Source organism: Lagopus muta, chromosome 10 (genome assembly GCF_023343835.1).
Source record: "Lagopus muta isolate bLagMut1 chromosome 10, bLagMut1 primary, whole genome shotgun sequence".
Taxonomy (NCBI): Eukaryota; Metazoa; Chordata; class Aves; order Galliformes; family Phasianidae; genus Lagopus; species Lagopus muta.
In genome coordinates this window covers 18,671,926-18,699,695 of record NC_064442.1, presented here as the reverse complement: position 1 = coordinate 18,699,695, position 27,770 = coordinate 18,671,926, and the positions used below count along the sequence as shown (strand labels likewise).

General features: G+C 47.8%; 1 protein-coding gene across 4 annotated transcripts in view; it reads left to right on the top strand.

Moving 5' to 3' along the window:
- BBS4 (Bardet-Biedl syndrome 4) overlaps nt 1-27,697 on the top strand; it is a 31,749-nt gene extending 4,052 nt beyond the window's left edge. Inside the window, exons 1-15 of one of the 4 annotated variants that reach the window (XM_048956133.1) lie at nt 875-1,144; nt 10,709-10,788; nt 14,217-14,280; nt 15,022-15,133; nt 15,754-15,826; nt 17,658-17,711; nt 18,903-19,030; nt 20,714-20,768; nt 21,493-21,561; nt 22,436-22,588; nt 22,702-22,873; nt 23,068-23,137; nt 25,515-25,656; nt 26,030-26,222; nt 27,141-27,697. In XM_048956133.1, the coding sequence (XP_048812090.1) occupies nt 955-1,144; nt 10,709-10,788; nt 14,217-14,280; nt 15,022-15,133; nt 15,754-15,826; nt 17,658-17,711; nt 18,903-19,030; nt 20,714-20,768; nt 21,493-21,561; nt 22,436-22,588; nt 22,702-22,873; nt 23,068-23,137; nt 25,515-25,656; nt 26,030-26,222; nt 27,141-27,280 (1,695 nt within the window). In that variant the 5' untranslated portion in view covers nt 875-954 and the 3' untranslated portion in view covers nt 27,281-27,697. The other 3 variants (XM_048956134.1, XM_048956136.1, XM_048956135.1) reach the window with 3 other exon arrangements.
- Nucleotides 27,698-27,770: the final 73 nt, after the last annotated feature.

Genomic DNA, 27,770 nt, shown 5'->3' with positions numbered 1-27,770 from the left:
GCTTTACTGGTTTGGATTGAACTGGTCTGGATGTGTCTCCCATCCTTCCTCTTTCCTTTTGCCACGCAGGCAGCCAAGTCAGCTTGCACTGATAGCGCTGTGGTGGAGAAAGCTCTTCTGTATGGCTGATCTGTTGGGGGATATAGCTTGAATTTATCTTGTTGTGTCATGAAAAATTCTATTTAGAAAGGCAGTTCTGGGCTCTTGTGTTAGCTTAGTAGTGGTTCAGGGTTGAGTGGGGCAATTTTTAATGCGTTTGGATTTCTACACAAATCTTAGGTTTTGTGAGATACGGTGGTGGCTTTTTAATAGTGAGATAAAAGGAATAAGTAGAAAGGTCGAATATAATAAACACACAGCAGCAAAATAGAGTGTGCTTGGGGTCACTGGAATAACAGGGGCCCTTCAGGCTGTGAAGAAGGAGGATCCCAAATGGCTGCCACCCACCTCTGTGCTCACCAGGGCACGGGCAGGTTGGTAATTTCCCCAGAATCACAGAATTGTAGGGGTTGGAAGGGACCTGCAGAGATCATCGAGTCCAACCCCCTGCCAAAGCAGGTTCCCTACAGCAGGTCGCACGGTTTGGCATCCAGGCAGGTCTTGAACATCTCCAGAGAAGGAGACTCCACCACCTCCCTGGGCAGCCTGTTCCAGTGCTCCCAGTTTCCACAGATAAGCTGTTCCCTTTGTGAGCTGCAAAGGCATTGGCAGGGATTGGGTGTTCTTCCCTGTCCTGGGCAGCGGGATGGTTTTTGGATGTGTGGCAGGTATGATTTTTCTGGTGTTTACAGGAAGGAATTCTGATTAGCTGTGACCCTTGGCCAAGCGCTTCGGCTTCGTTTTTTCTCATTTATCAGCCAGTGGATCGCTTTAATCCGAAGTGAAGCTACGTGGGTGCTGCAGGTTTCCAGTTTGCGATGCGTTTGGAGGCGCGAAGTGCAAACTGCTGTTTGAATGCATCCGTGGCGCTGTGCTGCTGGGGATGGCGGGGCGGAGCAGAGGGGAGGAGCGCCGTGCGCCCCGCTCAGCTCTGCCTGCGGGGCGTTTCAGCGGCTCATCGCTTCGCATCACGGCACTTCTGCACAGCCCGCAGCTCTACGGCTGCTGCGGGGCTCGGGAGGCTTCGTCTCCTTTGCTGTCCTAGGTGGGTTCCTCTTCTGTCTTGTGTAATTACAGTGTCACCAGCCGGGATGTGTAGTGGGCCTCCAGAAGGGAGGAGGTGAGTCATAGAATGGTTGTAGGGGTTGGAAGGGACCTCAGAGCTCACCCGGTTCTGACCGCGTGCAGCTCTGATGTTACTGCAGAGGAAGGTGCTGACCCACAGTTAAAGCGGTGGTGAGGTGGGCTTCTCACTGGCAACACACGGGTGCTCAGGGTCCCTCTGTAAGTGACAGCCAGGTTTGATTTAGACCTGGCTGTTGGGAGTAAATCAGCAGAGGTGGGAAGCGTGTGTTTTAAAGCTGTGGTTTCAGCCCGTTCCTTTGTGCTCTTTTACCACTCAGAAAACCAAGGTGTGGACAGATGACAAAGATGCTGCGTTTCTGCATCTCTCCAGTGTAGTTTCCGTTGTTTCACTGGATTTTGGAATATTCTCAAGTGATGTTTATTATTCTTGTCCAGCTGAATCCCACAGCAGCATTCTGCTCAAGCACTGATAGTGCTGTCCTTTTCCTGTTGGTCCTCATCCTTGAGGATGAAGATAAAGGCAGCGGGTTCCAACAACAAATAATTGCAGGTGCCACTTCCATGGGCAGTAGAACTCCCTTTGCCTGGTACTGACTCTTGTTGGGAAGTGCTCACGATGCTCTCAAAGTGTGACTGTTGGTTAAGAATTCACTACAGCGTGTGCAGAAATAGACAGAAGTCTTCAATGAGCTGTGCTGTGGATGCATCTTGCTTTGTCCCCAGGCAGCTGACACAGATAGCTGCTGGGCATCCCTCCTGCTCCTGCCTGCGTGCTGAGGGCAGGCTGTGGTGGTCCCTGATGAGCAGGCATTGCGCACTGCTGGCTGGGCAGTTCCAAATTCCTGATGGGTTTTCTTGAATCAATATCAATGGGTTTTCTTCAGTCAATATCAATGCATTCCCTGAGCCAGCTTCAGAGCTGCCTTTGAACTGCTCAGAATGAAACTACCTGAGGAATCCAGATAAAAAATTAAGGATACTTCTGACTGTGTCAGAAAGAAAGCGTTGTGTGTGTGGGGAACAAATGCATTTCCAGGTGTCTGGATGTACTGGATTGCTCCTGTTTGCCCATCTGCACACCAGCTTCTGGAGTCCATTTCAACCTTCAAACTTGGTGTAAGAAAATGATTTCTAAATAATACAGATTAGGTGGTAATGTCATCATTGTTCTGTATGAAGATATGGTATTTTTCTCTTTACAAGTGGGTAGCACTGCTGCCGGTATTTTGTTCATTATGTGCCACAGGAGGTTTTTATTTTGAAGAAAGGCGATTGATCATTTTTTGGGTAATTAAATTGCATACAACGTTTCACTTCATCCCTTTGGCCTCAGACCAGCAGCTCAGGAACCCCCGCGTCATAAAGAACTGCAGGCGCTGCAGTTGGAATGTGCTGGTGCAGCTCTGCCCTCTTGTGTGTGCACATTAATGTCTGCGAGAGCACATGGGGGGCCCTGGGATGCAGCACAGCGGGGGTGTTGTTCTCTCAAGGCCGTGACATGCAAGCCTGCTCCAAACTTAGGCAGTGAAAGGAAGCACCAGCTCTTGTAGCAAGCGGGTACCACTGGAGCGTCTTTTGCTGATTTGGTAGTTAAGAAATATGCAACACTGGGTTAGGGGCAGCAGGTGGGGGAGGTACAGCTGCAGCATGCTTCCTATAGAACCACAGCATCGTGCAATGGCTTGGGTTGAGAAGCACCTCAAGCTGAGATCAGGCTGACCAGCACCCATCCAGCCTGGCCTTAAATACTTCCAGGGTTGGGCATCCACAGCGCCCCACCACTGAGCTTCCTTTAAAAGCCCTTGGTGCTAGGCAGTGCCTTCTGTATTTTAAAGCCATTGTGTGTGCCCGAGGTACTGCTTATGGAGGAAATGGCAGCTCCTAGTGGAGGTCTCTAAGAATGATAGCAGCAACAGTTTAGACACCTCAGACGTGGAGCTCCAAGTCGGAGCAGGTCCCCTATTTGCTAAGTGGGAAGTTGCATCTGATGCCACTCCTCTGCCCTCTCCCGTATCAGGATGAGGGGAATCACCCCAGGGGCACGTCTTCCTCTCCAATACATCTGCACAGCCCAAGCTGTAACTCGAATGCCTTAATTTTCAGATGCCTAAGTTGTGGGAGGTGCATCATGCTCGAGAATGGCAGAATTGATGTGTGTGCAACCTCAGTCTTCCGTCACGTTATTGCATGCTGGCTTTTGCCCAGCTCTCTGACATCATCTGTTACACAGGAGTGATGGCACCCACTGATAAAGGAGCGGCTCAGTGAGAATTTAAAGTAATAAAAACCTCCTTCACGTAGGACACAGCCAGGATTTGTGTTTGCCTTCAGCACAGATGAATTCCCTGATGCTGTAAGGTGCTTCTGTGTCGTACTCCGTGTGTTAGATGTTAAAGACTCACAGGACAGTGTTTGTAATGCTCATTGCCAACAAGAGGCGAGAGGAGAAAGTCGGAAGCGAATCAAATTTTGGGCATACAGATAATTAAGGGCTTGCTTCTGTGGGGTGATGAGCTGTGTGCACCATGACACCTCGGTGTCTGGGGCATCACCGTGTGTGTTGTGACTGTGGCGAGACAGCAGTGCTGTGGTGGGGCTGCCTTTGGGCAGCTCAGCTCGGTGCTTTGTCCAGCAGCAGTGAGCTTTTGTGTCTCATAAGCATCCTCTGTGCCTTAACAAAGAGACCCGGGTGCTGCAGAAACCCTGCTGTATAAACACTGCTGGTTCACACTGTGTAGTGACTTCTGATTTCATACAGCACCTAGCTTTGATTTATTCACCCTGTTTAGGCTGAGGCAGGGCATCTGCTGAAAACACCCGTGTGTCCCTGTAGCTGTAGGTGCACACGGGCAATTAAAGACGAGACAAACAGTGGGGAAAACTGACCGTGGAGGCAGCGTTTACTCTGGGCTGCACATCAGAACATCATCCTGAGCAGCGTGTGTGCAAAGCTGTGTTCGGAACCGGGCTCTTGTGGCAGGAAGCAGCGTGCTGTCACACACCCGGCTGCAAAGCATGCTTTGTTTGCAGGGATGAAATGAGGACAGGATCTTCTGCTTGCTGCTGAGTGGGATGTTCCAGAGGCTGTCAGGACTGCACTGCGCTGCTCTTCCTTAATTTTGTTTTACTTTCAATCAGGAAAGCTGCTGCTTACGAAAGCCTTATACCAATTTAAGTTTCAATTTCCATGCAAAACACCTCGTGCTGTAGATAGAAAAAGCCAGAGCACACATATTTAAGCCAAAGGGAGGATTAGACTGGAAATCCTGAAAGCGCTGATCGCTGCCGTGCTCCTGATACAGGAGTTAATGAGAAGCTGGTCATGCAGGTTACTTTGGGAGCAGCTGCAGCCAGCATTACTTCTTTTGTGGGGGAAATCTCTCCCGTCCCTGCTGACATCTCCAGCCTCCCCTAATACGGATAGGGCATTTTGTTCTGTGCTCTGTGCCTCTCTTATTGAGGAGCAGCACGGCCAAGCACCACCCAAAGGCAGCCTGCTCCTTGCCTCCTGAGGTGCTGGCACAAGGCTCCCAGCAGGATGAAAGCTTTTCAGGGGAGAAAACAGGAGAGGGCTGTGCCAGAGCTTCGAGTCCTCCAGCATCTCCAGGTGTAGAACCCAGTCCTCAGGGACACAAGACCTGTTGTCAGATCAGCCTCTTTTTGTCCAGATGAGCTTGAGTTTAAAAGAAAACATGGCAAAAGCTGTTTGAGTCCCCTGGTTTTCTCCTTGCAGCGTGTGTTGCTGCTCAGCAGTCAGCACTGCTGGTCAGAACTGATTTGTGCAGAGGACACAGGCTTTTTATGAGTTTTGGTTTGGAGGTACGTGCATGTTACTTGATTTCACCACAGGGTTGCTTGCTGTTTCGGGTTGGAATCGTCTGTGTTGTGCCGTGACGATCAGGCTGGTGTATTTATGGCTCCTCTCCACCGCTCTAAAGGCATCAGCACTGCAGAGCACTGCCTCACCAGCTTCATGCTGCTCCCCATATCCAAACTGCTTCTGCCACTGGCAGCATCATTGTGGCTCCGGGAAGCCCACGGTGCCCACAGACATGTATTTACGTCTATATCTTCCCCACTGTAAGATGCCTGTAGTAAATAACCAGTGCAGCTGTTGTCTTGCAAAGAGGAACATTTTATCTGGAGCAACTCAGAGCTTGAAACGTCATCCAACAGAAAGTGCACAGAAGTAGGAGCTGGAACTCTTTGCAATTGCTGTGGTGTGAACTAGCAACGGGAAATGCCTTTTATTTATTTTTCTTCCTAGTGTATAAATCACCTCCAAGACCGAATTTTCAGCTCTTCCGTATGACTGTGGCTGATGTTCCTGCAGGGGGAGGTGGAGAGTCAGAAATGTCGCCTTTTTGTTCAGCCCCGCTGCTGTTAATACCCGGTCGTCAGATCGCAGCCGTGAGTTATGGCTTTCCTGACAGCATCGGGATTGTGTCTGATGAGTTTTATTAACCCCAGCTGACTGTAAATAACGAGGAACCGCACGGGTCTGTCATTTGATTTAAAGGTGTTCCGGCAGCAATTTGCAAAAGGGAAACAGAGGATTAAACAGGAACGGCGCGCGATGCCAGGAGAGGGTTGCAGAAGGCTCTCTCCGTGTTTCTGTCGTGCGTGTGCATTTTGCAGGTATTTGTGTGCACAGACACCTGCAGCCTCACATACGAGCGTCACTCGGTGCAAACAGCCGCCCTTGGGCCGTGATTTTCTGAGCCATTTTCATCGTTCCTGAGCTCAGGGTGCATTTGATCTGCATTTATGCTGGTTTCAAACTGCAGAGCTGGGCTGGGTGTGGGAAGGGCAACGTTCCTCTATCAGTTTCAACTCAAAGCTGTAATGTATTTTCCATCACCAGGAGCTCAATTGAAGCCTTTGGGTGCCTGAGAGAGGAGGAGGATTTCTTACTGCATGTGTCTGTGCACCAGCCCAGCGAGGAATCTGTAGGGTGCTTCACTGCTATCAAAGCAGTCTGTTCTTAAATGTAAAATCCTTCACTGAGGGCTTCCTTTCTCTCTAATTTCGATCTTACTTTGGAAAATGCAGTTCCATGGCAGCGGTGCTTGATTCACAGTAGCTGTTTGGGTTTGTTCCTTTTTATTTTAGTATTATTTTTCCTTGAAGATGCTCATCACCTCTCTCCCACCAGTTTTCACCCTTTGCCTCGCACTGGCAGCCTGTGCTGCTCAAGGCAAAAGGGAGAAGTGCGCAGCTGGTTTCCTCTCTGCCTTTCCCTTCCTATCAGCATTTAATTAAACACAGTTGTGAAAACACCGAGCTTCATTTTGGATTGCAACCACAGCCATCCCCAGCAGCAATCCTTCCCGAACTCAGAGTGACTGTAACCCTGGTAATGGTGTCAGCCAGGGCCTCGAGGAGGCTGAGCTGGGAGTTGAGGGATGCTGTAGAATGGGAAATGAACCTCGAATCAACGAGCTCAATCCTGCTTGTGGATGTTAGTGCCAGCCTTGCCCTCTCTGATGAGTGGAGATAACACTGCTCTCACTGCAGCCAAGCTTCCTCTTGGCTTCTTTCTGTGAGCAAGGTGCACTTGACTACCTTTTTTTTCCTGCTAGTAGCAAAATGCTACATTAGTAAGAGACGTGGGGCGTTGCATCTGTGCTTATTTGGTTTGGAAGTAGCTGTGTACTTTCTCAAGACTGGAGGGTTTGGCTTCACAGCATCTAGGTTTTGGGAGTGGCAGAGTCAGGACAGAGTAGGGCAGTCTTCCGACATCCCTGGTGCTGACTGCACTGTATCCAGACACTGACACATGTGGTGAGTGTGTAATCAAATACTCCTTAAAATCACTTTTCTGAAGTTCTGCCCTCTCCTTGCTTGGTGTGTTGCCTGGGCAGTAGGTTATTATGCGTTTTGGCAGGGCAGCAATCCCTTCCCCCTGGAACACAGTAGGAATCTACAGATTTCTTTGTTTGAGCTCTTACCCCCTCAGAGCCCTGCACTACAACAATTTCAAAGCCTTTCATTAAATCCGAAGACCTCTCTTTGATTGTTCATATCTAAGCCATAATTACCCAATATCAAGGTACCATTTCATAGGGGGGTTCTCGCAAGAGAGAATAACTCTGATTTGATTTCTTTCCAGTCCTTTGAGAAAATCCATAACAGGATGAATCTAGTGAAGAGTGATGATAGCGCAGCACTGATACAAACCTGATGATCTTCCCCAGGTTCTGTGGGGGTTTCCGCTCCAGCAACTTCCTTAAGGCTGCCCTGTCAGAAAGAAAAATCGCGTTGTTGGCAGTGGGTTGTGCAATCAATCACTGGCCACAGAGAGAGGGGGGATCAGATGAATTCTCAGTGGAAACACTGCAGAGGAGCTGGCACAGCCCTTCACCCAGGTACTTAGTTGTGTTTGGTGCCTGGCTCCCCGTCACCATTGCTTAATGGGACTAGGCTGTTGTAATGCCAGAAAACAGAGGTAGGTAGGTAATTACATAAGTTATAAATCCTTCTCACTTACCAACTTCTTGGATTATTGTGTTTTCTTTGTCTGGCCTGAGAGTAGGTTGATATTCAGAAAATGCATTATTTCACCACTAGAATGGTCTAAACCACTGCTTTCCTAACCTGTAGTCCCTGCTGGGCCAGGGCTATGCAAGAAGTGGCAAAGAATAGTATGCTTCTGTGTGCTCTGCAGCAGTTACACACCAGGAACTTGTGAAAGTCCGTATATTGGAAGAGGTGGAAAATTGCTTTGCAGACAGTCTGAGGGATGTGATGAACACACTCAGCTCCTCCTGCTCGAGCCCAAGCTCCTGACCTCCCTCTGTACAGAAAGCTTCTGAGTGGCTGTTTGTGTTCCAGTGCCTAATTAGGGTAGGATTGCAAATGGCCGCGTGCCCTGTGGAGCAGCCGCTGTTCCCCATCATCCCTGCTGGGAGACTGAGGGGTGCTGCCTCTGCGTCTTTGCTGCTGCTTGGGGGATGCTGCAGCTGTGTGACGTGTGTCACCTGGTTTTGTCTGTAGGTGTTTCATGGGAACTGTTAAACTTGAAAAAATGCATAGATAGTAGGACTGGCAAAGGTTGAATTGGGTCCTTTCAGAAAGGCACAGGATGTCGTCTTCCTCCCAAGCAGGGGGGTACTGTCCTCAGAGAATGCAGTGACCCCTTGTGGTGGGACAGTCCTTGCCTGCTGGCTGGGGGGCAGAGGTGATGGAGATAAATGAAACAGAAGCATTTCACTGCTTTTGTGGTGCAGTAGGAATTCCGATTGAGCTGGCTGTGGCTCTGCAGAGATCTGTCAACAAATGGCATTAATTCTTTGCACCTCTGAAAAGAATACAAAGCCCAGCTACCAGTGCTTTGCTGCCCACAGCCCCTTCTGGGGGGATTAGACAGGTTCTAACATTGAGTCATGTATCAATTTCCTCAGTTTTTGTCCTTCCACTCTTCTGTGTCCTCTGTGGCATTCACACCAGGTTTGGTTCGTAATGTTTCTCTTAGATTTCTTCAGAGGAAGGGTCAAAGCGTTGCTGTTTTCTTCTTTGAATAGGCTCAGGGGCTCGACCTTCAGATTACTTGTATCTCCAGAGTAATGTAGGCACCTTTTCAGAAAGACATTGGAGTTTTTTATTTGTCTCTTTTCTTTTTTTCTTTTCTTTTTTTCCCCGATTTGTCTTGGGGAAAAAGAAAAAAGGAGGCTGATGTATTCTCAGTCAGGTGTGTTGCTATTTCCAAATGAGTTTTACGAGGGGAAGAACTCTGTGTGTTTTCCCAGCTCCATGTGGTTCTCCTTAGAGACAGCAAATTGCCGGGGGAAGCAGAACCGTTTCATCTCTGCAGATGTGGGTGCCGTTCACTTCTGTATCTCATGGTGGTTTTTGCTTTCTCTTGGTGTACCTCCAGCACAGCTCCTCAGCTGGGCTCTGCAGATGGTGTCTGTGAAATGTCTGCGCCCATTTTATCCTTTTCTTTCCATTTCTGCATTGTTTCTCAGCAGCAGGACGGTAGCAAAAAGGAACGACAGGCACAGAAGACAGCTCTGTGTCTCTGCCTGTCTGTGCTGTGGGCACTGGGGACCAGGCCTGGGCCCTCTGGGTTTTCTGTCTATTGCAAGAGTTAATGGTGCTCTGTTTCTTTTTAACCTCTCGGCAAGACCTGCGCTGTGCCAGGCATCGGGCTGGAGACTAACAGGGTATGTATGTCTGGAGGGCCTTTGAACGTTCTCCATTTGAAACAGATTTCATTGTAGTGGTAAAGGATGTTGTAATTTGAAGCTATGACAGTAGGTGCAAATGGATAAAGTGTACTTTAATTTTGACTGGAATCAAAATCTTTATAATTAAATAGAGCTTATGATGTCTGCTTTGAAGTCCGTGCTTACAGAGGGGGGTCGGAGCGGTTCTGTGTGCTCCTGTGGTTGGTACCATGTGGTGCAGGAGGATCCTGACCTGTGCTGCAGGCAGGCAGTGGGCACCATGAGCCTTTGGGAATGCCACCTCCTGCTCTGAGCTGCTGGGAGCTCAGCCTGCAGCTCCTTGCACAGCGCTGTGGGTCTGCGTGCTGCTGGGGTCGGGTGGCCCTGCCAGCCCTGTGGCCACAGCTCCTGCAGCAATCTTTGCCTCATGTTGCCTTCTGCACTGGTGTCATAATATTGACTTGCAAACACCGAGCTTTTTTTGCCAGTTGCTATGGTTACCTTGCAGCCACCAGCATCTGAGCTGTAGAAGGGAGTAGGAAGCAATACATTCTGAGCCTTAATGAAATGCACAACAGTGTGTTAAACTTCTAAACCCAATGTAAGTATTACTGAGCAACATCTGGCCGTGCTGGGCCGTAATTACTGCTGCAAGCTCCTTATGGCTGAAATACTGGAGTGAGGGTTATGCTATTCCACTGCATCAGATGCATCTTTCTGCCAGTAGCCTCAGCTGTCTCAGTGATGTTTCGTAGTCACTTCACAGTTTCAAAGAACTGAGTTTGACCTCTCAAAGTTACTCACGCCTTGCAAATGGCAGCATCTCCAACATCTCTTCTTGTGTGTGCTGCCAGTTTCCTTCTCATTCTCTCCTAGAAACTGATTTTTAAGGAGTTTGGTTCTTCTGCCTCAGCTCCAAAGTACCAATCTAACTCATACCCCTCAAGCTGCTGCTTGTGTACCAGTTTGGAACCAATCTCATCCAATCAGCATGAGTGTTAAATTGAAATTAGTCAACGTGCTGCTGCTTGGTGCAATTGGCTCCCATAACTGCCCCAGGAGGAGCGGATGCCTTGAGCCTTTAGAGGTGGTAGATTTTTGTTTTCAGCTGAGGGCCCTGATGTCTCTGTCTCATGCAGTGCATTTTACCCATCATTTTGAGAAATGGAATGCAGCTGGGTGCTGGTTGTGTGTCCAGACTGCAGGCTTCAAGTCAGGATGTCAATTGTGCTGACGGGTGCAATTGCTGTTTTCAAATTAGTTGCATTGCACTTGCAGACCAGGCAGTTCAGAATTGCTCTCATTCTCTGCTGATTAATCTGATTTTGTGTGTTCTGCTAATATTGTACCTGCAGTGCCGGAGATACCCATGCTAGAGAGGAGGAACTGGTTCATCTATCTGCTGTACGTTCGCAGAGAGTACGACGAGTGCAAGGTAGGAGTTGCTTCTGAGACTTTGCACTGGAAAGGATTTTTCCTGCTGTTAGGAAATGGCAGTTTTCATGCCAGGACAGAGCCAGCTGTGCTGTGATGGGTGTCCCAGGTCACCTGGTGAGCCAACAAAGGGCCCTAGGGTCCTCTCCTTTCCCATTAATCTGTATGTCTTCAAAATAACATCCGTAGTTTGAACTAAGGCTGTCCTAACCACCCCCTCTCCTTACTTCTCTTGGACTAAGGTGACTAAGAGAGAAACAGCTCAGACAAGGCTTTAATTTTCCTCATTCCTCAGCTGTGCTCAGAATTCATATGTGCATTTCTCTAGAGCTGTCCATGAGCTGTTGATGATAGGTTTGGAAGCGGTAAGAATGAAAGATCTGCAAACTTTCCTTGTTCCAGGAGGTGAGTGGTGTCCTCCAAACTGATTATAAGGCAGTTGCAGGTCTCTCAAGGGTACATTTCTACCAACTCTAAAATACATCTTGGCTATCCTAGAACGAAATTCTTCCATTTTGCATGGTACAGCACTGCACCCTTTGATTTCTCCTAGGTTTAGGGTGTAGCTTGAGTGGAGTTGTTTGATTTGGGATTGCAACAATAAATGGGCTATGGAAATGGTGAGATTATTAAATGTTGTGTTTTCCTGACAAGAACACAAGGCACTGAAGGTGATGTGCCAGTGGGTGGGAGGAGGGTGTAGGAGTGCTCTGTTTGTTTTCCTAATGTGCAAAGTGGATCTGAACATACTTTTTTCCTCCTGAAACACTAGGATTGGCCAGGACTTGTCCCTCTCTCTGTTGGAAAGCTCTTGGGGGTGCTTAAGAAAGTGGTAGGCCAGAAGAAAAGCATTTAGCTTAATTAATGAAGCTGGAAGGCTTCCTCTCAGATCTTGGTTTAAATAGCTGTAAACAAAAGCTGGATTGGTAATCTAAATAGGAAGTTGCTGTCCTTTTCTGTTTCTATTTGGTCCCCTGTTTTGTATGTGTACTGTTGCCATGAAGGGGTGTAAGACTGTGGCGTGCAAAAAAAAAGTGTCCAGCTCAGGGGAGCAGGGAAAACAGCCATGTGGATGCTCCAAAGGGAACACTGCCTTCTCCGAGTCTCCATCAGTCACCAAAGGAAGCAAAATATGGGGAAAAATGGAGGTTTTGGCACCAGACCACAGCTGGCTGGGTCACCTTCCATCCCTCTGCCCAAACACGATGCACGTGTGCTCGGAGGCCTGGATTTGTCCCAGAGAAGTTAAGAACATGCTGGATCCTTCTGTGCTCTTCAGAGGTGGCTGTGTCCCAAAGGCAGTCTGCTCTTGGATGGGCTGAGCTGCCCTCTGGGGCCTCCAGCTCTCGCTGCTGTTCTGTGGGTTGCAGATCTGAGCAGGACGCCCAAGGTGCTTTTGTGCGTGCGCAGGGCTAATATCTTCAAAAGCTGAGAAAGTCTTGTCATCTCCAATGCCTGACGTTGCTGTAAACTTACAACTCCAGAACAGGTTGGGCGTTCACTCAGGTCTGTTAGTTTTCTTTTAAGACTCAGGTAAGAAATGAGTGTCTGTGTTAATTTTTTACTGTTAGCCCCTTTTTTCCATTCACTGCTTTCAGAGGCATCATCTCTAGCTCCCCTGTTTGCCAGTGATGTAAAGCACCTAGGAAATAGTGTTTGTTTGCTAGCATCGTCTCCCCAAAATCTAACGGGTTGAATTGGTTTTAACCCTTACAGTGCCACTCTGTGTGCTCTGGTGTTGCCAAACTTCTGACAAACTTCTTTTGCTGCTTATTACAGCGGCACATTGATAACGGGCTGCTTGATTCTGCTGCCCAGCATGATGCAAAGCAGATATCCTCCAGGATGAGGATGCAGCACCCCTTGCTATGCAGTCGGGAATGCAGGATTTGTGGGGTGATGCTGGAGAGTGTGGGGACCGGCCCTGCTGAGCAGTCATCATCACTCAGCTTCACATGCAAAGCTAATGAGCCGTGTGTTCTGCTCACAGCCTCAGTTCTTCCTCCTAGCTGTATTTTTTACAACAGAAATAATCTTCTGTTATGTGTGAGGGAAAGATTATTAAAATTACCAGATGCTTTTAATTAATTAAAATCGCTCATGCTGGTTGGTCTCCTGCCAACGCATCTGAATTCTGACAGCCGGTTAAATAAAGCTGGGAGGAAACGCTGGGATTACAGATCATCCTTCTCAGCTTCAGGCCTTTTGCTGTGGGATTTTTAGGGTTTGAAGAATTAATCAGCTCCCTCTGGAAGGCAGCTCTCTATTGCCCTCTCTTGCTCTGAGAGACTGCATTTGTGCTGATGGAGCAATGTAGTCTGTCTGCCTTCAGGAGATGCTCGCTTGTGTCCAAGCCGAGTGTCTGATAGCAGAGTGCTTGGTGAAGACCAGAATGCAGGCGTGTGGAGGGCTCTGGCCAGGAGATGGGTAGGTGCAGACCCCAGGGGAAAAGCACCTGGCTGCTTCTTTCTTTTCCTTCCTCTGTTTAATTCTTTTTTTATGACGGAGGCTGCTCAATAAATACTCTCCTTGCCTTCGCCCTGCTTTCCTTCTATGTGCTGCATTTGAGGTTCAGTTTCCCTTCTTGTTTTCAGAGGCAGGGGATGGAGGTACAGAGCACGCTCTTGGCACAAGTGCCAGATGAACAGCGGGCTATTGCTAGCCTGGGAATCCTTTCCCGCTTTGTCTCTTCTACACTGGAGCTCAGAGAGGAGGCTCAGAGAGCAGAAGCAGTGTGTTTGCTTTGTGGTCCCAGTTTGCATCCTCCCAGAAATCACTTTTCTGGGGCTTCTTTTACAATTTCAGATCACGTGTGACTGTGGAATAGAGCCAGACTACACCTAAACTGTCAGCTTTATAGATGCAGACAACAAGGATTTACATTTTCATCAGTTTTCTTCCCTTCTTTTCCCATGCTCTCTTCGTTAGTTCATTCAGCTTCCATTAATTCAGCTACAGTTGCTCCAGTTCAATTTATTTCTTCACAAAGGGCTTAGAGTAGGTGCTGTTATCAGCAGAGGATGCTTCATAGATTTCTTGCAGTGTTTTCCCCAGGTGATATGTAATTATCTGTAGCAGTAGGAATGAGCAGACAAATACTGCCAGGCCTGCAGTGTTGTTGGCACTGTGCTCTTCTCAAGCTCTGACCAGTTTGCACTCTTTACCTGCACTCTTGTTGTCCCAAACACAGTCCTGTGTCTTTGTTATTTGTGTGGTTGCAGTTTCTGCAACTGAAACAAAATCCCTTTCACTAGCTTTGTTAAAATGTTGGAAGTTTACCAATTTTGTACTGTTTTCTCACAGTATATTGCAAAAACTAGCTGCAAATTCTATCTTAAAGCTGATTTTTCCAAACACAAGGTTAGATTAATTGGTGTTTCAGAGACTGAGGTTACATTTGCCATATACATTTGCACTTCTTTGTTTCAGGCTGTCATCAAAGAGCAGCTCCAGGAGTCCCATGGGAGGTGTGAATATGCTGTCTACGTTCAAGGTGCGACGCATGAGGCCTCTGAAAGGCTTCCTTTGGCTAAAGCCAGTTACTTGTGATACAAGATAGAGAGAGCACTTGGGGACAAATGGAAGGATCAATTATAAAATTCCTGTGTAAATATGTCTGGCCCTTTTTGTAACGGACAGATCAGATTTTCTGTTTTCTCTGCATTGGTGAGTTTGTCATCAGCCCCTTGGGCTGTGGGCTCTTGGCCATCGATGCACTGCTCTTCCATTGGGTTGTGTTTTGCTGTGTGCTGTGCAATGTGTTACAGACGTTTGTTTTCTGCTAAAGCGATGTCCTTGGGTGACTCATCTTACTCTATGAGCATCTTCCACTTCCTGTCCACCCTCTGTCCTCCCAGAGGCGTCCCCAGAACTTGGCCTTGCAGTTCAGAGGGCTGTGTGTCTTCCCAGCAGTTGCCTGGGGTGGGAGAAAAGGGAGAATTTTTGTCCAAGGACATATTGCAGCCTGTAGAATTAGGAGGAGAGCGATCCAGACTGCATCTTAACGAACAGTTGGCCAGGGTTTTAAGATGCCTGAACCATAGAGAACAGAAATGTTTCCAAGCAAGCATGAGTCCTGTGTGTGCGTTTTCCTTCTGCCTCAAGTTGCTGCGAGAGGGGAAGGACCAAATGGGCATTGTTGTAATGTATCTGTACTGCCTGTTCTTTCCCTGCTGTCAGAGACACTTCTCCTGCTGATAATGGGCTGATTTGCCTGCTATATGTTTTCTTACAGCTTTGATATTTCGCTTGGAGGGGAAAATTCAAGAATCTCTTGAACTGTTTCAGACATGTTCCATTCTGAACCCTCGAAGTGCTGACAACCTGAAGCAGGTGGCGCGATCGCTGTGAGTGGTGTTTGATTGTTTCACTTTGATGTGCCACCCAGGACCTTCCACGTTTTGTTCTTCTCCCAGGCATCAAGCAGAATCCCTGGCTGCTTAATTCCAAGCATGCTTCCTCCTCATCAACACTTGAGTTGCTTTCCAGGAGCGTGGGCCACCCTTTAAAGCACAATCTCTGTAATCTGCCTGGCTGCTATTGTTGTATTTTATTTGATTTTTTTCATTTGTGCTTTAAGCAAGATAAATAGCACACCAATTTCCAGATCCAGAGCTAAAGGTGCTGCCTGGAGCTGTGTAAACTTGCCCTGCAGACCCCTTTCTGTCTCTGAGTGTCCTGTTTGCTTTTGATCACCTGTGTTTTCCCTTTGAGACAAAGGCAGATGACGGAGCTTGCGGATTCATTCCTTGCATCTCCAGTCACGTAACGGAGCGCAGAATTGATGACCTTGGCTCTGAAAGGGAGCAGTGCTGACTTATTGCTCAGACTCCAAAATTCTCAGGGTTTCTCACTCCAGTCTCTGGAGAACTAGCAAATAGCATCATTTCTCAGTGGCAGAGGTGGCGGTGGTCACACAGCAGGGTTTCAAAGCAAGAAAAAAGTAGAAATGGAATTGCTTTCACAGGTTTCTTCTGGGGAAACACAAGGCTGCCATTGAGGTGTACAACGAAGCAGCTAAACTTGATGAAAAGGACTGGGTAAGTGTTTTGTTGCTTTGCAGATTGCTGCACAGTGCAGATGGTTCTCCAATTTTCTGAAAACAGCTGCGCATGCATTCCAGGCAGAGATAAGCTGATGTTGCCTGCAGTGTGAGCAGAGGAGGAGCTGCAGGGCCAAGAGGCATCGCCTTTTAGCATGGGCTCTTGAGCACTCAGGCTCTGCACCCTCTGGTTTGAGGGTTTCAGCCTGCAGATTTCAACCTACACATCCCACACCTTGTCCTGGGGCACAAACAGACGATCAAGCAACGTGTTTGAACCTTGCTATCAGTATTAACATAGCCATTTATAGTATAAAGAGCTAAATTACCTTCAGGAAGGGATGGAAAATGCTTCCCTCCCTTAACATTATACACTCAGCATTAGAACTTACTTTAGTAATTGGGAATCCTTTCATAATGCAAAAAATGAAAAAGATTACCCTCAAGTTAGCTAAGAGTTACTTCTTATCTACCAAGCATTACCTGCTTTGAAAAAAATGTAGGCCGATAACTACAGGAGCAATAATTAAATTAGCTCTTTCAGGAGGGAAAAAAAACCATGAAGGAAGAACACTGCAGAGGGAAGTGTGTGACAGGTGGTGAGAAGAGAGGGGATGTGGCTTCAGTTAGTTGTGGGCAGCCTTTTGCAGGTGACTTTTGCCCGCAAAAGTGTTGTTTCTGAGACAGGCTTGTGAGGTGTGATCTTATTTCTTAAGACATCAGGCTCTTGCTGACTTCTGGTGCTCAGCAGGTCTACAACTGAGGCTTGCTACAAGGATACATTTGGTATTATTCTTCTTGTCAACTCATCCTGTGCCAGTCAACTTGGAAACCTTGCCATGGATTTTCTGTGAAGTCTGTCTTCTCTTAGCTGGCCTGGCTGCCTGCAGTATGTGCTTGGCATGGCTATAGCTTTATTCGCAGCTGCAGCAGGCAGCCTTCAGGGGGAGTTTTGATCAGTTATTTCCTGCAGCTGGCTCGGACTGGCAGTAGGGCCAGCCTGTGCTCTTCCCTTGTGCTGTTCTGTTCTACAAGCCGCAGTAACAGGGAGCGGCTCTTTGATTCCTTACTGCTCTCCACAGATGGAGAGACTGCACTGAGTCAAGTGTTCTGCATGGATTAATGGGTAAATAAGAGAGTTTCCTATCAAAGGTCAAGTCTGTCTAAACTGGTGAAGCTTACCAGAATAGAAACGAGGAATTGTGGACCCTGCTTTTCAGCTCCCCAGGACGTGCCAGGGTGAGGAAGATGACAAGTAGCTTGGCTGTGACACTGCTGGCAATGAATTAGAGGCGTGATGGTTCCCTGAAGTGTCACCAGCGTGTTTAAGATGCCAAAGTGATCTTCCAACTGTTGCAAACACGTTTTAACTGCCTGCGATCCTGGATTTCAGCCCTTCTGCTCCTTGACTTCTGTTTCTTGGGTTGGAAGGGACTTAAAGATCATTTGTTCAGCCGAATGCCGTGTTGTGCAGATCTCTGTGAGTGTACAGGTAGGTGAGGAGCCACCTATCAGGGCAGCAGGCGTCAGCTTCACAGATCTCACTGGGAAATGAGTCAGAAAGCAGCCTTTCCTCCTTGTTCTCCAAAGAGACCTCCGTCACTCTGTGCTTCAGCCTCAGTGAGCTGTAGGCTTGTGTGTGCCATCACACGTAAGCTCTGTGGGTTCCTGAAGCAGCTGGATTTCATAGGTTTATTTGAACGACAAAGCCAGCTTGTGGGCAGGTACAGAGGTCCCCCTGTCCGGGCAGCCGATGACTGTTGTCAGGGGTAGGTTATGTAGTGCATCTCAAACCTCATCCTGATTTGGTTTTGTGTTGTTTCGTACAGGAGATCAGCCACAACCTGGGCGTGTGCTACATGTACCTGAAACATTTCAACAAGGTAATGCAAGTGCTCGTCTTACCAACCTGACAAATGGGAGACAGGGCTTCCAGAAGTGTCACTCTGGTAGTTTTGAGGTGGATCCTTTGCAACTGTTGGTGCCAAGGAAGCTTTTTGCTTCAGTGTTCGTATCTGGAATCAAAAGATCATGAGCTGTGTCTGTTCTTGTCTGTGTTGAATTACTGAGTCAGCTGAAAAACTGTGAGCTTGGGTGAGAGTGAACCTGAGCTGAGCCTTGTAGCTGATCAGGAGGCATTTTCTGAAGTAGGGCTTTTCAGAGAGTGTTTTTAAAGAGGGTGTTCAAGGAACCTCAAAGAGCTGCTTCAAACTAGATGGAAAACCAGCAGTGCTCCACAAAGAGCTGCCTCTGTTTCAGAGCCTTTTAAAACCAGAGTTGTAAATGTAAATGCTGCTTGTTTTGTGAGCTGTGGCAATACCAGTTCCATCTTCTGGAAGCAAGACAAGTGTGATGGTTGAGACCCCAACTTCTTCACCAGCATATAGCTCAAACTGCTGCATCTTATGCAGAATTTCTTTGATCTGAAGGAGCACTTGCTGCCCCGTGTCTCTGGCAGGACTCAGTGGGTTATGGAGTTTGTGTATTGGAGGTGAAGCAGACTCCCCTTTCCCTGCCCTCCATGTGCAGGATTTATTTCAGTGTTTGAAGCTGGTTTTGCACCAAGCCTGGAGTAAAAGACACAGAGAGGCCTAGCTGGAGTGTGGGCAGTGCTGCTCATGCTTTGTAGCCAGTAAAGAACTTGGAGTGGAGTTTTGGTCCCTTGGCTGAGGTGATTGATTCCTCTGGCTGATCTGGCAATCCGTGCTTGCTGTTGGAGTAAGCACTGTAGTGAGGAATCAAATGTAAGATACCTAGGTATTAACCTAGCAAATCTGAGGCTTCCCTCTCCCAACTTCAAACACGGGAACTCTGGTCCTCTCTTCCTTGGGAGGTCACTGCCTCTCCTCTTGGCTCCAAGTATGCCACTTGTTTTTTTTCTGTCCCAGAAAGCAGGTGGTTCCTGATGCAGAACTTGTTTCAACACTTAGCTGGGTTGAGTTTGCTAGCAGGGCTCTCTGAGCTCAGGGGGTGTTAGCTGTTCCCTTTCCCTAGCTGCTGTGGATTGCTTTTGGGCTGTTGCTTTGCTCTGTAATCACTGACTATGTTTTTATTCTCTGTGGTTGTATGTTTAGGCACGAGACCAGCTAAACAATGCCCTGGAGATGAACAGACATGATCTGACTTACATGATGCTGGGAAAAATTCACCTCTTGGAGGGGGAGACTGAGAAAGCCATTGAAGTCTATAAGAAAGCAATAGAGTAAGAATGTATACATATATATACACACACACCTTTTTATTTTATTTTATTTTATTTTATTTTATTTTATTTTTTTCCATGTGCCAGCAGGAATTTGATGGTGTCCTAGATTTGAATTGAGGGCACAATTAAAAAGTTAATGGGGGTTCTAGTGTCTCTGTGCAAAGCAAGCACTTTCTGAGCTCTTCAGCTGTCTCTGCTCTCAGCTGTAGTCCTCCTCCTGCTGACAGCGTGTCAGGGAAGAAGGGAGCTGCTTGAAGGTCTGCCAAGAAAAAGTGGAAAACAAATGGGCAGAAATGCCTGGGAGCAAACACGTCTCAAGCTGACTTCATAAATCCCAAAGGCTTATCTACCGAAAAAATTTCACCCCAGCTGTCTCTCTAACCCTGTCTGTCTCTCAAAAATCAATTGTTGGGTTTCACATGCTGTTTTTACTTAGAGTGATTTGCGTTTGAAGGAGAGTGAGTAGGCAGAAAGGAGATGGGCTGGTACACGGTGAGTTTCTCCCAGCCTGTCACCATTTCTCAGTACTGATCTGTCTTGTTTTAGGGCATTCCTGAGTGCCTGATTTAGCAATGCTTTTAAAATGTAGGCAGAACACTAAAGGAAAGCAGGAGCACGCCAGAAGCCAGAGGAGGATCTACAGTTTGTACTGGCTGTTCTCCTATGCTGTTTCCTTACACACCTGCTTTTGGCTGCTGTCTGACAGTATGTTGGGTTGAGTAGATGTTTGAACTAATCTAGAATGTTCATTACGTAAACAATCCTTGCTAAGCATCTTACCAGCTTTATATTGGTTACCGTGGTGCCCCTTTCCCTCCCTTTTCTTACTGCCATGACATTTTGCCTGCTGTTAGCAGCTGCTCTCTGGGTATGTACCAGCAGGCATAGCTTTTGCTCAGGTTGAGATTGATTAGGGTTTGATAGCAGGGTAAGTGAGGCCACAAACGTACAGTGCCCTTTTATACTTTTTTGTTATTGTTGTCCTTTGCAGCCTATTTATTTAATCCAAACCATCTGGGAGTGGCGCTGCATTTAGCATTCACAACATTGCCTCAAACTAGCAATGAGGGTTTGGGAGTTGCTTGCAGTAATTGAAAATGCTAAGGATCTGTTTCTCTCAAGCCTTGCTGTGCTGAACAGCGGCGTGTATCATCAGAGATGTGTTAAGCACCACGGTGGTGCCTGTCTGAGCACCGTGAGTTGCAGTGCAGCACAAGGCTGTGGTGAGCAGGGAGCAGCTTGGAATCTTATGGCAGGGCGAATTGCAAGTGTGGTGATGAACGTGTAGAATCCATCAGAAGCACTGAGGATCGCCTCTCACACGTGGCCCGAGAAGCTGGCAGTGGATTTACAGCATGGTTTATGAGGGGCGATGGGAAATCCCATTTTCTATTTCCAGGTCACTGATGCAGGCTCGCTGTGGAGATTAATAAAGCCACGTTATCTTATTGTGCCACCAGGTCTGTTTCACAGAGCTACCTTCACTTCCCATTAACATCCATAAGGCATTTTGGAAGCTTAGATGTACTGTTGGTCTCTGTGATGGTAACTGCTGTAGTATTTGGGTTTAATGGTTAATTTCCTGGTGTACTACTAGTGGAATGTAGCAAAGTGATTCTGTTTTTACCTTGTTCTAGAGGGGCCAATAAACAGTGCAGCTCTCTGGCTTTTGTATTTCAGATTTTCTCCAGAAAATACGGAGCTCCTTACGAAACTGGGGTTAATTTACTTGCAGGTACTGAAAACTGCTAACTAGTTATTGTATGAACTTATTTATTTGAAAAATGATGAGTTAATTTCTGCCTGTCCTCAGCTGACTTGCACATGCTTCTGTATTTCACACGACAGTTTGCTTTTCCGTGTCTTCCTTTTTCCTTTTGCTGCTAACAGCAAGTTGATTTCCTGGATCTGAGCCAGAGCAGGAATTCTGTTTGGCAGCTGCCTTCATTCTGTTATAAATCCTCCAAGTACAGTCATTACCTTGCTGCTGGAGCTGTGGTCCAGCAAGTTAATCTGCTACAAAAGCAGCCATGAAATGGTTAGCACCAGTGCACCATAGAGGAAAAGAAGGGAGACTTCTTTCCATGTGAGGAGTGCCAGGGGCCCTTGGGGGCACTGGGGTGAGGATTTGCAGAGCAGCAATTTGTTTTATGGCAGAGGCAAAGGAGCAGAGGAACATCAACTTGAGTTCACAGTATAGAAATGTCAGAGCACAGACAGTGCAGAAACCTTTGTTTTGCTCAGAACAGTGAATCCTGCTCAGCAAAATCCATGGTTAGCATTTATTTAGTACATTACTTAACGACACACACAGCTTCTTGTTTGATAATCGGAAGCACTGTAAAATTCACTTTTCTGAGTCCTTGTTTTAATTGAACCAGGAATTCTGGTGTCCAGAAAGTGTGTTCTCTTTCTGAAGCCCTTATTGCTGCACTTCTCATCCTTGCTTCTTTTCCCAGCTTGGCGATTACCAGAAGGCTTTTGAACACCTTGGAAAGGCGCTCACTTACGACCAGGGCAACTACAAGGTATCAGGAGTGGAAATGAACCGCTGTAGTGTCTTCCCATCTGCTGTTAATCTGTCTGTGCTTCCAGCTGTTGAATACAGGTGTGACTTTTCCTTGGCTCTGGTCTGGAAAGCTGAGCTTGGCATCTAGGTATCATTCCTGGCTGTGAAAGTGCTTCCCTTTTTGGACATGCTGCTGTATTTCTCTGTGCCTCGTTCTCCTGTAGGACGTTAGCAATGTATAGTATGGAAACGTGTGGTTGACAGCTGATGCATGAATACAAGCCAAATGCTATTGTGAAAACACCTTTACACTTACAAATTTTACTTGTCACTGTGGTGTACTATAAGTCGCTCAGCCAGCTTAGTGTGGTTTAAATATAGTGTGTTGCAATTGCTTGCCTTCCCCTCCATGCATATTTCCATTAATTTGCAGTATCATCCAGTCAGTGTGAACTAGGCTAGCTTTGCTTGCTTTTATTTTTTTTTTTAAACTCTCCTGTTAAGTTACACCAGCCCCATTTCTGTCTGTACTTGTTGGTGAAACGGAACGGAGCACATAGATCTTCTCACAGACTCAGGCTCCGAAGGCACCCTGCAGCCCACAGCATACCCTGCTACATACCATACCATACTGAGCACCTTCTCACACTGTAGTGTTTCTGAGGCACTTATGATTGGGATAAGGCAAGAAGTGGGCCTGAGTCCCTCCTTGCCCTGACTTCACATTGTGCTCAGAGATTCTAGAGCCCCCTGCTGTTGGTCTCGGCAGCTCCCAGAGGAAACATGTGGAAGAGCTCCTCTTGAGATGGCTTTAGTTTAGGAGCTCTGTCCCCTTGCCTTCTTGTTGTGCTTGGGGAAGCGCACGCCCTCAGCTGGTCTCTCTCCTCCTGAAGGCTACGTTGGCAGCTGGCAGCATGATGCAGGCCCACGGAGATTATGACGTTGCACTGTCCAAATACAGGGCAGTGGCCAGCAGCATGCCTGAAAGCCCTCCCTTGTGGAACAACATTGGGATGTGCTTCTTTGGCAAGAAGAAATACGTCGCTGTGAGTGTGCTTTCCTTTCTCCTTTCACCTATATGAACCAAGAGCCCTGCTGGGGCAGACGGGAAGTCTCTCTGGGTGCACTGCTGTGCAGCACACCTCTTCCTTTGCTGCAGGCTATCAGTTGCTTGAAGCGGGCGAACTACCTGGCTCCTTTTGACTGGAAGATTCTGTACAATTTGGGCTTAGTCCACCTCACAATGCAGCAGTACGCATCTGCTTTCCACTTCCTCAGTGCTGCCATCAACTTCCAGCCCAAGATGGGAGAGCTGTATATGCTCCTTGCAGGTAATGAAGTACTGTTGCCAGGCTCTGGTGTGTAGCCAGCCTGGGAGATCAACGTGTTTCAGTGGGAAAGCTTGGGCTGAAGTAAACAAGTATTGGACACAAGTTGTACTTGTGAACAAATGACATTGAGTATTATCCTAAAAGTGAAGTCCTTGTGAAGCATCACACCTTCTGTATGTTTTCCTTTGGTACAGTTGCTCTGACAAACCTTGAAGACATTGAGAATGCAAAACGTTCCTATGAGCAAGCTGTGGCATTGGACAGGTAAGTCTTAATCATGTTGGTCAGTTGATCACGTTGCTTTTCCTTCCTGCACCTGATTTCCTTCACGTGCTTTATCCCTCCCTCCTCTGACTCTTAAGTTTGCACCAAGGAAACATTTTTGTTCCAGAAGCAGTGCAAAGCAGCTTTAAAACCTTCTTTTTTCATTCAGTTCTGAGAAATGAAAGAAAATTTGAGACCAAACCAAAGCTGGTTTTTATTTTGCTGTTTAGTGAGTCAAGAGATGATGGCTTTGGATTCCAGTCTTTCTTCCTGGGAATATGGAGCAGATTGAGTAAACCATTCATCCCAGAATATTTTGTAACTGAGCTTGAGCACTGCACAGAGCACCGAGAGACTTTTGGGATAAAGCCTTTCTGAACTGGGCAGAGGGAAGATTTTAGCTGGAAAAAATGGGAGAAAGAAACCAATACAAAGCATATAAAAGGGAGTGTGGTGCAGCCCTTCCTCCTGTTTTACAAGCAATGTCAGTATTGGGAATCTAGCTATTAAGGTCAGAGCACCTGCTTTCAGAAATGTTAAAATGAGCCTTTCAGTATTAAAGATGGTCATTGCCATTGTTTCAAGCAGAAGAAAAACACAGTTTTGTCTCAAATCTACGAATAGTTTTGGCTGCCTGGGTCTGCTTTTTCTTTTGTTTTACCTCTCATGTTTTACCTTTCAGATATTAACTATTAGGTGATGCTCCTCCCCAGCTTACTGCAAATATTGGCATGCTTTTGGAGCAGCCAGCACAGTGCTCCTGAGCCCAGCAGTTTGTGTGCTGGCAGCAGAGCTGCAGGGCAGGCTCTTTCCATCTGCAGTCACCATGAGGTGGCATGTATTGGTGTGTTTGAAGGAATACTGCTCCCTTCCCCTCCAGCCTAGTCCACACCAGGCTTAATTCTGGAACTAAAGGGTTCTGGAAGTTTCCAAGCCCATTAAAACAAGCATCAGGTTTCAGAAATTAGCACTGGACGCCGTAGTGCAGTTCTCTTTGTAAATACTCTGAGATTTTTGTTGAGAATTGCATGGCTTGCATGCAGGACAGAGCATCCATCTGGTACTGGGATTCTGCATGAGTTTTGCGTCAACGCAATTGCAGAGTAGATCTAAATGTTACTGCTGCATCCATTCTAAATGTCAGTACGTCTGAGCAGCCTCAGAGGAACTGAACCTGTACGAGCCATCGTCAGACATTTGCAAATGCATTGCAGTGTGAGAGCATTTTGCAGTTATGCATCAACCCTTCCTACCAAAATTACTGACCAACGTCCACTCAACTTCTCTGCCTGGCTTTCCTGGTCAGCCTAGCAGGGGGTGCAGGATCTGAAGATTGCTCAGACAAAGTTGTGGGTTTCTGCGCTTTGATCAGAGAGAAGGAATAGAAATGTAGCTCCACTACTTTGCCTAAGGATTTGGCAGAAGCAAGATGCTACAGCTTCAGTTTTACTGGGAAAATCAAACCCAATCAAAGCAAAAATGAACCCCAGCTGCTAGTGGCTGCTGGGAGGAACATCCAGAGACTGTAAGGCCTCGTTCAGCTGACGTGCCTTGCGTTTCCCACAGTTACTTAATGGCTGAATCCCTGTCCCCACAGGCTTCCTTCCCTGGCAGGTCAGGAACTGCCTGGCCCGGATGTGTTTTGTTTTTATTGCAGGATCAGTGTTCCAATTTCTCCGCTAAAGGAAATCCAATGGTTATGAATGCTATCAGGTTTCTCTAATGGTCTCTTCCTTGCAGCCCCGTCATATAACTTAGTGAGGATGGATGGCCCTGGCCTGCAGATGACACTTGCTATTTATTGAGCGGTAGCAGCAGCCTTCTCTCCTGCGCCTTTCCCCAAGGAGGCGCGGTGCCACAGACCTGCACGGCTCCAGCTGTCCCAGCCGTGCTCCAGGAGAGGGCAGCAGTCCCTCGCTCGTGTTTCTTGAGCAAAACGCACAAAGCGGCCCTTACTCTCCTGTGTGCAGAGATGCACGTCTGCGCCTCGGTCTGGCCACAGGCGGCCTCTGCTTTTCCAGGGCTGAGCCTGGGTGAGAGAGCAAGAGCTCCTGGGGCTGAGCCTGTGCCTGCCTTGCGTTTTTCTGTGTCAGACAGTACCTGTGCGTTCTGCTTCTCTGGATGTTCCCCTACGGCAGCACGCGCACTTTTACATTTTACTGGGGAGGGAGTGAGAGGAGGCAGGGAAAATGAATTGTAAACAGTGTGTTCTGTAGTGTGTCAGCCTGTGGAATACCATCAGTGAGGTGCTCCTGCTGAGCTGACCCACCCCGAGCGCTCTCCCACCAACCAGCAGAACTGTGGGTAACCCGAGGTAACCAGCACAGAGATCACCTCTCCTCCCACAGTGAACACAAACGTGCTGTGTGTGCTGCAGGTGCAATCCCCTCGTCAACCTGAACTATGCCGTGCTGCTGTATAACCACGGCGACAAGCAGGGGGCCCTCTGCCAGTACCAGGAGATGGAGAAGAAGGTCGTTGCACTGAAGGAGAGCAGCACTCTGGATTTTGACCCCGAGGTATGTGCTTGAGAGTTGTCAGCGGGAACTAAATGGCCACATTAAGGCTGGCAACAAACAAGGGGGAAGTTTGACTTTTGAGTCCAATTATTAGGAAAAATTCTGCTTATGAGATTTTCTAAGACTGCTCTAAGTAGAGCAGTCACCTGCTGCGAGCTGCGTGCTTCATTTCTGCTCTTTGAAGCCCAGTTCTTCAATCAATACGCAGCAAGACAAGATTCCCTCTTAATTAAGAGAATGAATTAGTGGAGATGTTTCCCTCGAGCACCAAGGCAGTTGCCAGCCCCGCACAGCTCTTTTTCTCTGTTGACTTCATTGTTGTCTGAAGTGTCCCTGTCTATGAGGGTCTTTTCTTTTTGTTTTGTTTGAGAAGATGGTGGAGGTTGCCCAAAAGATGGGAACTGCCCTGCAGGTCGGGGAGAGCCAAGTCTGGACAAGGCCTGCTAAAGAGTCTAAATCCAAGCAGCGAGCTGCTCCGTCAGGGAAGCCATTGGGCTCCAACCAGGCCTTGGGTCAAGCCATGTCCTCAGCTGCTGGCTATGGGAAAAGCATGCAGCTTCCATCAGGTACCTCTCTTTTGCATTGCTGTGAAGTGAAACCATGGGAAAGGAGAAGAGAAACCTCTCTCCCTTTGGTTATGGCATGTGTTTAGGGAGGTATTTACTTACTTACACAGAGCTCCCTTCAGCCTTATAAGGCTTAGGCTGATAGCTGTATGTGCTGCAGCTTGCTGTGTGGGAGCATCTCCTGAGCCATCGCTTTCATCCTGACCTCCTCTCACCCCTCAGCTTCCCAGGAGCAGTGCAGTGGAGACACTGCTCACTGCAGCGATATTCTGTCTCTCTGTGTTTTGTTTCCTGTGGTTTGTGGCACAGGAGGAAGGTTGTGTAATCCAGGCCATTTCTGTGGCACCCCGAGGACCTGCTCCATTTCTCATGGAAGCTGAAAAATAAAAACGTGGAAATTCAGGGGTTACCCAAAAGGCCTTATCATCCACATCAGCAAAGCTGGCTCGTAAGATTAGCTGTCAGCTTAGATATAAGTGTAGAAACAACTCTGGTGTGGCGGTGTCCTGCTCTGATTTTGTTCTGTAAGGAGCTGCTAACCGCTGGGAAGCTCTCCCTGAGATTGCTAAAACTGTGAGCTGAGAACTGCACTGTGGCTTTGGTTACAGTCTGAGTACAAACCAGATGCAGTGGAACTATTTTCCCTACCAAAGCTTTAACTCCTGAGTTTCTGCTGACTTCCTGTGGCAGCCCAGCTGAATGAGAAACTGCCTCAGCTTCTTTTCAGCAGAGTTCCAACTACTGTCATGTCTCTGGCTGGGTAAGTTGCAGAAGAGTTGAGTGCTGCTGATAAATTTCATGCTAGGCAGAAGAAATCAGAATAAAGAAGAGCTGCAGTTGTTTTGTGTCTCCACGCTGCTCAGAGGTGCCAAAGAACACACAGAATGTATGCAATCATCCTTTCACTTCTCTCCCCAGGTGCCGGAGCATCCACTCCCCTCGCAAAGCCTCCCTCACTGCCCCTGGAACCAGAGCCAGGCCCACAGGTGACCTCAGCGCCAGCAGAGGCCGAGGAGCAGCGGCAGGAGAAGCACAAGAGCTGTCAGGCCGCAGAGTAGGATGGGCAGGCGTGGGCCTGACCTGCAGGCCAGGGGACCCGGCCTCCTGTGACCTGGAGTGGCTTCATCCTGCTGTCAGTTAGCGTAGAGCTGGCGTTTCTGTCAGTGATTTTAGCACGAGGTCTCTGCCTGGTCCCGGGAGTCACTGAGGCAATCAGCAGAGGACACTGCGTGGCTGCTGCGAGTGCAGTCACACCTTGCTTCCTCAGGAGTGGGGAGGATGGCGGCTCAGCAGGGAGTGTGCAGCGGCACAGGAGTCAGCCAGTCCTAAATTCCAAGTTCTTTGCTGAGAAACAGGGTGAATGAGGCTCAGTGAAGCCCTGTGCTCCTGTGATTGAAGTTGTTCCTTTAGAATTAGTATTGCCCAGCATGGGGGAAAGGTTGGTTTCTGGGGAAAATAAAGATCTTTTCTGAGAAGGCTTGCCTTGGTCAGCTGCAGTGCTGAATTTCTTTCAGTAAAGCTGCAGCCGTGCTCTGAAGAACGGAGTTA